Genomic DNA, 9,061 nt, shown 5'->3' on the forward strand with positions numbered 1-9,061 from the left:
CTTTTATTTTTATTTATTTTTGCAGCTTAATAGTAGATGGATGCCATGCTCTCATTGAATAAGGCATGAAAGTGACCTAATTTCAGCTATAAATATTCTGATCTACTTCTCAAAATTCAACCAAGAAAACATGTCCTTGCCAATAGACATCGCATTTAGCTTACAAAGAATTCCTCAAGATCAAATATCTCAAATTGACAACTTGAAAGACCAAGAATTCCTCTAGTCATCGCTCTCACACCATTTATCTGTTGGTAGCCCAAGCAGAAGAATACTTGAGTGGATTCAATCTGAACGGAGAGCTTCAGCAATTTACAGATGAAGTGTCAACACTTCTTTGAGATGGTGCAATGCCGGCTGCGTAATAAAGATCGAGTGCTATATCCTAACAACACGAATATTCTGATACTTGCAAAGTCTCCCTCTCCCACAACAAAGAAAAGAAACATAAAGAGCAAAAAAGGCTGTCCAATTAGGCAAACGAGTGCAGCAGTTATCAAGCCACCAAAGGCATCTTCAGAACCACCCTTTGAGCTCCGAATTGATGCCACTTCCCACCTTGAGTAATTTCTCAATCAATGGCATTGATCACCTCATTGGATAAAATTTCACCTCATTGATCACCTATATCAAAAGGGAGGGTTAAAATTATTTGACGAAGCCCTAAATCTTACTACTTAAAAGGTTCAAGTAAGCAGAAGCATACAGGTCTGCGACATGAAAAACTGAGACATGGATTTATTACATGAAGAGCTCATCTTATTAACTAAATGAAAACCGAAAGCCTCAGGGAAACAAGGGGGATGTATGATACCTACTCTAAAGTGGTAGGGTACAGGCTACAATGAACAGCATAAAACTTAACAAAGAAAACCTGAAAAAGTTAAACAAATACCTGGTGCAGGTTTGGATGCAAGAATTAGAGCTTATTTGGTTCAACTTCAGATTGACTGCCACTTTCAGAATTTTGTGACGGTGCCGTTCTCAATACCCTTTGGGGTCTTCTATACCACAAAAATGCAAACCATAAGGTCCTTAACAACCCCCCATTAGCCAAGTGTGGGATTAAAATTCTCCCCCAGAATGGGTAATATGGACCTGGCAATTTGAGCATTGTGAAGAAGATTGCCATGACAATCAGATGCCAGGGAACTTCTGCATCCTGACAATTAAAACCAGACAATAAGCTTAGTAAATAACTGAGTTTAATTTTCATTCCTTCACTTATGCAAGAACTGTTCCCATAGAATGAACTCACAAAAAGATTAAGGACGCTCTAAGATACACTGAAAATGAGAAATTCAAATCAGGGTGTGCAGCAATTCTAAAGGAGGGAATACAAATAGACAGAAAACAAAAACAAAAACAAAAGGCAAATGGAGAAAATTATGTTGCAGTCATCAATTATTTCATAATATTGTCTTTAAATAATAAAAAATTATAATGATATTGTGAGCAAGATAATAGCAAACAAAGAAGAACCAGATTCCTGAAGAAACCCACCCCCATCTCTGTACTTGTTTAAATCTTTCTGCCACAAGTAAGGGGTTTGAGCAAAATAACTTTACCTTAAGAAGTGGGGAAGCATCCAAGGCTGCCAGTTTTAAGACTTCCGCAATAGCCATTCCAATGAGGACTGGAATAGGAACTAAAAACAACTTCTTCGCATGTGCACAGTAGGACATTTCACTAAGGGAGGAAACGGCCAGCAAAGGTACAGATAAGTATTTGACAACTGCTAGTATAAGGTCAAGGATGAGTTGAATAAAGTTTTGCACGGCCCTTTTCCAAGGGAAGATCTTGACCGGCTGTGGAGAGCTTTCCCACAATTTTCTTGCTTTATTAATCAGGTGATCGAATTTCATCTTCCCAGGTTCATCCGACTGTCCTGCAGTCATATTTATCACACACGAGATATTGTGCCGAGAATTCTTACGCAACCCAGAAAGCTTAACACTCTGGCCAAAGGCATGCAGTTTACTACACTGTGCCAAACCCTTCAACAACAAAATGAAACTCGTTAACTGAGGAAGCTCCTCAACCCAACTGAACAAAAGCTACATGCCAACTAGTTTGATATTCATGGGGAAAGTTACTCACTAAAACATAACATTGCCAAAGTCAGCGGTTCCGAATTCAGATAAATTAGATGATGTGAGGTTCTAAATTTATTTCCACAGAAAAAATAAAACGCAATCGTTTAAATCACAATATGATTGTGCCAACAATTCCAGACCCATTTTATGCATTTGTTTTGCCCATCAACCAAACATATCAGCATACAATAAGAAGTTGAAAGCACATATAAATTTCTACCACAAATGAACATAAGATTGAAAACAATTCCAGAAACACGTTTCCTAACATTCAAAACTAAGAAAATTTAATCTTCACCCAACGAGATTCAAGAATGCCCATTTCAATTCTGTTCTATGAAGATTCCCATATATATTATCATAATTTTAAACAATAAAAATATATATAAATTAGAAGCTCACCTTGAGCCCAAGAACAGAAGGAGGAGCATGAGCCCGAAGGTTGATTTTCGCGGAGGCTTGGAGGTGGGGGGAGGCAGATAACAAGTGAGAAGGATAAAGAGTTGCCATTGCTTACAATGCTCGAGCCCTTTTCCAGTAAAATTTAAAAAAATAAATAAAAAAATTAGGTGATGATTTCTTTGATTCGAAACGCCATGGCTGGATTTGTTGGAGGATAAGATACCGAAGGAACTCTTCGATGTCGGACGGTATTTTCGGTGTGGGAAATTGAGAATGAGAGAGGAGGGTTTAAGGGATGGAGCTGGGATCCGCTACTGCCGCCATATTGTAAGCGTACCTTCGTGGCCGCCAGTTAATGGGCCGTCCATAAATTTTTTCTTTTTATTTTTCGGGTTTGAGAAACACATTTTATAAAAATAAATAAAATAGTTCAACCAAAAGAAAATGAAGAATTATATATAAGTGAAGCATTATTGAATAATTTAAATTAAATAGAGCTCTCGTTACTGATAAGCTTCTTACACCTTGGCCTTTCATATCATTACACGTACAATAATTTTAAAAAAATAACTTTGGTTGTATGGATCATTAGCGATTTGAGCTACAAATTTATATATTATTAAATCATACATTCGAACGAACATAAGTATGATGAGTTATACTTTTTGCACTACTCTCACATCACGATGGTACAATTTATGCCCTAATAAAAACCCTATATCCGAAACCAATAAGTCTCTCAAGTCATGCTACAAAGTACTCTAACACACTCGTATAGCATATAGGCCCTAACATCAATCACAAAAAAAACACTAAAAAACAACAAAAGGTAAAATTGAAAAACAAAAATCACAACCGTTCGAATAGCCTTTAAAACAAATCAAGACCGTTTGAGCATCTACAGGAGGAAAGTTTGATTTTTAAGTCCTTGTAATTTTTTTTTTTGACACAATAGATACAGGGAATGGGGAACTGACCTCGAATGCAGAGGTAAATGCTATCAGTTACTTGAGCTACAAACCTCTTGTAAGTCCTTATAATTTCAACAGAAGCATCCGACAAATTTTTGAGTATTTAATAAAGTTGTCTCGAGCTTATGAGTAATTGATTAATAAAAGTATGCATTTATTTTTAAGTTTACCACGATAAATTACATGGTAAATTTTATCAGACTATCTGTAGCAAAACAGTAAGACCGAGAAATAGGTGTAAAATTATTTCATGATTAAGTGCCACATCAAATCAAACAGACTAGCATCCAAGAGGATACAAAATCTCTAGATACAACAGGTAAAACATATTTCTAAACTTGTATAACCAAAGTAAACTCCCAGAAATAGTCACGCAGCTCCTGCAAACGGCTTTCTACACCTTAATTACCTGCAACACAATCAGTGGAATGTAAGTTATCAACCCAGTTAACAGAAGGTTTTTAAAACCACTTAATTATAAATAGTAATAAAAAAGGAAAAAATATTTAATCTTGGCTTAATTTGCATGAGAAGCAGGAAATGGGAAGATGAAAATCAAGGCCAAAATTATAACTTTGGGACAAGACAACCCCAGCTAAACCTGTGATGGTATTACAGATGTCATACAAGGCAGTCTTTTTATGCAAAAGAGAGCCACTAGGACAATAGAACACCAAAATGGTGGGGATCGAAAATTCCTAGATGAGAAAATGGCGTTAGCATAGCCAAAATGAAAGTTTTAGTCTAGACTTGCCTGCTTACTCATGTGTGATTAATTAACATGTCAAGGAAATAAGGGCTGATAAAGAAGCCCTGTGCTTTCTGGAAACCCCATCATCACATTAAGATTCTGTAAGGCTTGACCTGAAGCTCCCTTGACAAGATTATCAATCTGCAACAACATTTTGAAAGTTTAGCTGTCAGCCAATAATAACATAAGGTCACACTTACATAGAAGCACAATTTTTTTTCAAAATGCAAGGATGGGGAACATAAACATACAACAGAAATTATTATTGCTCTTCCAGGAATCCGATCAGGAAAGACATTGATGAAACAATAATTAGATCCTCGAGTATTATGAGTGCGAGGGACAATTCCTTCATCCAACAAAACTACAAAGTCTTCATCCTGCAAAAGAAAAAAGGAAATAGAAAAGAATAATCAATACTTTCACCCATCACCCAAGAGAGCAGAGAAAAACACATGATATAAGCATACAAGCAATATGATTGCAGGAATGATGTGCTTCCTAGTGCAACTGCCACATTGCCAAGGAGATTAAGAGGACACTGGTAATTTATCTGACTGACTTATGTTTTATTAATCAATGCAGCATAAGCAGGAGTCCTGCACTCAATATCTTGCCATTAGCATTGGGTGTTTACACATTGTTTCGGCCAAAAGAAAAACTAGTTGAACTGTGAATCCTATGAACCATGTAACACATAATTCTGGCAGATTGTTAAGCCATGATAGTCTAGCTCACTAATGCAAATAATTGTTCACTGATATGGGAATCTATGCAAGAAAATTCTTGCTTGACATGTATTTAAATAACTTTTATTTATTAAACCAAACTACTAAACAGTTTTAACTATATGAGTGTGTCTGTGGGGTGTGCATTTAAACTTCAATGTATTGGCTTTTATTCCCAATGAGCATCAGAGATGAATCAGTTTTTTTTTTTGTCGTTGATGCGGACATCTGTTTTCCATTGTTTTCGCTTCAGCTAAATTACCTAAACACTCAATTCACCCATATCCTACATCAGTCGTAGATGCATCAGATTAGTACACAACCAGCAGAGCAAAAATATAACCAGTATATACCTCATAGGATAACTTCAACTGTTGGCGTAAGTCCTTGATTTCTACCCCAGGAGCCAGTTCCACATAGATAGTTGATTGCATACCACGGCTCTAAAAGACAAAAGTAAAATAATGCTTAGTCTGTTAGCAAAAAGTCAATTGTAAAAATGGAATCTCTAATTGCATATGAGAGTAATAGTTACCATTGGCATTAGATGTGGAGTAAAACTAACAGTTACTTTTGAATTTGCAGCATCAGATAGTCCCTGCTCAATTTCCGGAACTGAATTTCAAAGATAAAATCCAGGTCACTGCCTTAGGTAATCAAAATCAAATAAAAAAACACACATGCTGTCTACAGTTTATGTAACTTCGTACAAGTATCCAGAATATGCAGATACACCATGTTCTGAAGTGTAGACCTTCAATATGAACATCAACTAGATCAACCAGTAAATTCCAGAATTATGTCATCTAAGAGGGACCACTCAGTCCAGTCAATGAAGGAACACAGTCAACCCCAACGTATCCATTCCATTCAGAAGACGCCAGTAAAAAGGCAATACTATAGTTCCTAACCTTCATGTTCCTCAACAGTATAAAACTTACAAGCATCTGAATTTGAAAGGTGTAGCAAAGAAGCCCTTCACCCCTTGTTTCTCTTTATTTAAACCAGATTCTTACTACAAACATCTGAGTTTCGAAGTTCTACATCTATGATGTAAGACTACAGTTCCCAAACTGCATGCTTGTTCAATGGTGTAAAAAACTTACAAGCATTTGAGTTTGAGAGGTGTAGCAAAGAAGCTGTTTTTACCTGTTGTTTCTCTCCACTTAACCAGAATTCTTTAAGCATCTTTTCAGGCATATGTTCTCAGTAAAGAAGTAAATACACACTTTTTAAAGTTATTTCCCATTATTTGTGTTTAGCTTAATTGCCCATTCAGTGTATTTAGCTTAATCACCCATTCTGTGTATTTTGCTCAAGTTAGGAAGTAAGATTGAACATGTCATAGAGTGTAAAATTTAAATTTCTACAAATCCAAAATCTTACCATGGCGATGACGGGTAACGCCATAAGAATATATGCCTTCAGCTATTTCAGTGTACAAATTTGCCTCCTTGGCACCACGTCCTGCAAAAGTAACCAGGTCGCAGGCATAATTGATGGGAGCACTAGGAGCACATATATGGTAAGTTTCGCAAGGAAATGTTAGAAACTGCAATCAAGTCCTAACCTGCTCCGCTAACACCAGACTTTGAGTCAATAATAATATTTTTAGGTTGAACGAGATTAGCCTGCAAGGAAAATGCAAGAAGAGAACCATAAGGCATGTGCCAGGACCATTGGGAATAAAGAACAGCATAACTGGCATGAGGCTAGTGACTAGACAACTGCCATTTATACGATTCTAATGGCTACCTAAAACATAATTCATGAGAAAGCAATGCTTATATCCAAACTTTAAAACATAATTCATGCCACCTGCATACCTTTAGTTTCATATTTTCAAGGGTCAAATATTTTTATTTCTTTTTTCTGCTCTGAAGAAATCTTTAACTTGTAATATCTTATGTACTGCCAATAGAATCATAGATAAAACCAAGTTTTGAAGCTTCGCCTTTATACAAGTTTATCACTTTAAGATTGTTTTCTGTAAAATTCCAAGGAATTTTAATGTTTTGTTTCCCTCCTCGTGCATGGTGGTTCAGTATGCATAATAAGTGTGCAGGAGTTTTAAGACATAGTATTTCATTTTTCCACTTTTGTTGCTCTCTAAAGAGTATCCAGGAGTGACACCCTCCTGTATGTATATGGGTTTGTATCTCAGCTACATTATTACATTTCAAACAGTGAGTGAACTGATCTCAAGCCCATATTTCATAAAAGCATGCAATTTGCGGAGAACTCATATACAAGGCACAAACCTTAATCAGTGGAACAAGGGGAAGTTGAACAGAAGTTGGATAGCAACCAGGGTTAGCAACTAGGCGTGCACTTTTTACCTCCTCCCTTGAAATCTCTGTCAAACCATATACAGCTTCTTTCTGGATCCAGGAAGATAAATGCTTGTTAAAATAAGCAGAGCAATAATTTAAAGAAATAAGAGCAAGATGGTGCCTGAGTTTTATTTGTCATATACATTTGCTGCAAAACAAAGGTGAACTTTATGACAACAAATTAAACAGGCCAGAGTTTTTGTTGAAAGTTGAAGTTAACATTCAATCTATCCCTACAATAATGCTTGGTGGACTTTATAATTCCGTAGAAGCCTAGATATGCAGAAGAAATTACCTTACCTGCAATTCTGGTGCTCTATGTGCCTGACCATACCATTCTTCATACTCAGAGATATCTCGTAGACGGAAGTCCTGAAAAAACCATCGCATAAAATTAAAAATGAGACAAATTTATAGTTGATGAGGGCAAATAAAAAAATTCCCAAAAGCATTGCATGGTAGTGCTATTCAAAGCATACAGCAGAAAGATCAACAATCTTTAAACTCTTGGGAAGGCCTTTGATAATTTCCTGCAATTGAAATAACAAACATATACATGTTAGAAATTGAGGAGGAGATTCAGTAAATCAGAAAGGATTTACTGATACAAAGGAAAGAAAAAATAACCTGTGTAGTTCCGTGTGGTAAACAACAAAATACAGCATCAACATCAGAAAAATCAGCATCCTTGACAGCAACCATTTTTGGCAGATTCTGCAAACACAGAAAGCCAAGCAATGTAATTCCAAAGTATTGAAAAGTATGCCATGATCAAACACCACCATCAAATGATTGAAACCCCATCATCAAATTGACCATGACAACAACTAACAGAGCACAACCATACCATAGGAATGCACCAATATTTAAGCTTATATAAAGAGAAAGAGAAAAAGAAGAAGAAAGATATCATATCATATTTAAATTCAAGTCTTTGGCCCTTAGAGGAAACACATAAATCATAGAAATTCTTACTTGGGAAACCAGATGAGGAAACACCGATCCAATCGACTGTCCAGCTTTTCTATCAGCAGTCATCAAGGTAATGCCAAAGTGAGGATGGTTTGCCAGCAGCCGAACAATCTTCCAGAAAGAAGGATCATCTCAGCTCATTGTAAGCCATAAAACCATGGAACTACTTAAATATTGAGTACATAATTATCTGACCCAATTCAATTCTCATCTATACTTCACATTACTGCTCTGAGTTAAAATACGAAATGGTAAACAAAAGGGTTTGTCAGTGAGCCACTACCTCAGAACCAGTGTAACCACTGGCTCCAAGAACACCAAGGCGAACTTCCTTTTCTGCCTTCTGGGTTTTTGTATTCACGGAACATTTAACAAACACCTTCCCTACATTTCGCTTCTTATCCTTTGGATTGTTAAACCCGTCCTGCATTTACCAAACCTCAATAATAAGTTCAACTTTCATGATGAAAACACTAACACAACAAATCAAAGTATCTAATTGACTGATAATTTACAATGCAGGGCTTTAACTGGGTTTCTTTTTCCAGCATTTTCTGAGAAAACAAACAGAAATCTTAATGAGTACATACCTTCCTGAGGCACCCAGTTTGAAGAAAATTGGAGCTGAAAGTTGCAGAGCTCATCTTCTATCAGAAACTTGCACAGAGCAACAGCACCTAGAAAACTTCAAATTGAATATCAGCTCTCACAAGCCTAAACTACAATACAGCATGTAACCTTCTTCTTTTTTCGCAGACAAAAAAGGTTCTTTTTTTCAGTAAGAAAACGGAGTTTCCCCGCTGCAGAA

General features: G+C 36.4%; 2 protein-coding genes across 2 annotated transcripts; both read right to left on the reverse strand.

The window, feature by feature from the left end:
* Positions 1 to 80: 80 nt before the first annotated feature.
* EMB1273 (embryo defective 1273) lies at positions 81 to 2,759 on the reverse strand. Its single transcript, XM_008238405.2, has 4 exons — positions 2,499 to 2,759; positions 1,569 to 1,997; positions 896 to 1,162; positions 81 to 624 (listed from the first exon to the last, which is right to left on the reverse strand). Exons 1-3 carry the CDS (start codon positions 2,604 to 2,606, stop codon positions 920 to 922), a joined length of 780 nt encoding a protein of 259 aa, XP_008236627.2. The 5' UTR covers positions 2,607 to 2,759; the 3' UTR covers positions 81 to 624; positions 896 to 919.
* A 932-nt stretch (positions 2,760 to 3,691) lies between these two features.
* Positions 3,692 to 9,061, reverse strand: LOC103335401 (Putative N-acetyl-gamma-glutamyl-phosphate reductase). The gene is made up of 14 exons (XM_008238404.3): positions 8,844 to 9,061; positions 8,537 to 8,677; positions 8,257 to 8,364; positions 7,909 to 7,995; positions 7,761 to 7,811; positions 7,582 to 7,653; positions 7,210 to 7,329; positions 6,519 to 6,579; positions 6,335 to 6,415; positions 5,484 to 5,563; positions 5,302 to 5,391; positions 4,472 to 4,600; positions 4,224 to 4,361; positions 3,692 to 3,878 (listed from the first exon to the last, which is right to left on the reverse strand). The coding sequence occupies exons 1-13, from the start codon at positions 8,895 to 8,897 to the stop codon at positions 4,254 to 4,256; spliced, it is 1,182 nt and encodes a 393-aa protein (XP_008236626.1). The 5' UTR covers positions 8,898 to 9,061; the 3' UTR covers positions 3,692 to 3,878; positions 4,224 to 4,253.

Source organism: Prunus mume, linkage group LG6 (genome assembly GCF_029339155.1).
Source record: "Prunus mume cultivar Tortuosa linkage group LG6, ASM2933915v1, whole genome shotgun sequence".
Lineage (NCBI taxonomy): Eukaryota > Viridiplantae > Streptophyta > Magnoliopsida > Rosales > Rosaceae > Prunus > Prunus mume.

Excerpts from the sequence above, each read along its gene's own strand:
- LOC103335401 (XM_008238404.3), bottom strand. The coding sequence starts at position 8,897 with ATGAGCTCTGCAACTTTCAGCTCCAATTTTCTTCAAACTGGGTGCCTC. Across the intron at positions 7,654-7,760 it reads AGATTGTTGATCTTTCTGCT|GACTTCCGTCTACGAGATAT; the intron begins GTATGCTTTGAA and ends TGGTTTTTTCAG. Across the intron at positions 7,330-7,581 it reads ATAGAGCACCAGAATTGCAG|AAAGAAGCTGTATATGGTTT; the intron begins GTAAGGTAATTT and ends TCCTGGATCCAG.
- EMB1273 (XM_008238405.2), bottom strand. The coding sequence starts at position 2,606 with ATGGCAACTCTTTATCCTTCTCACTTGTTATCTGCCTCCCCCCACCTC. Across the intron at positions 1,998-2,498 it reads CTTCTGTTCTTGGGCTCAAG|GGTTTGGCACAGTGTAGTAA; the intron begins GTGAGCTTCTAA and ends TTGTTGTTGAAG. Across the intron at positions 1,163-1,568 it reads ATGCTTCCCCACTTCTTAAG|GATGCAGAAGTTCCCTGGCA; the intron begins GTAAAGTTATTT and ends TTTAATTGTCAG.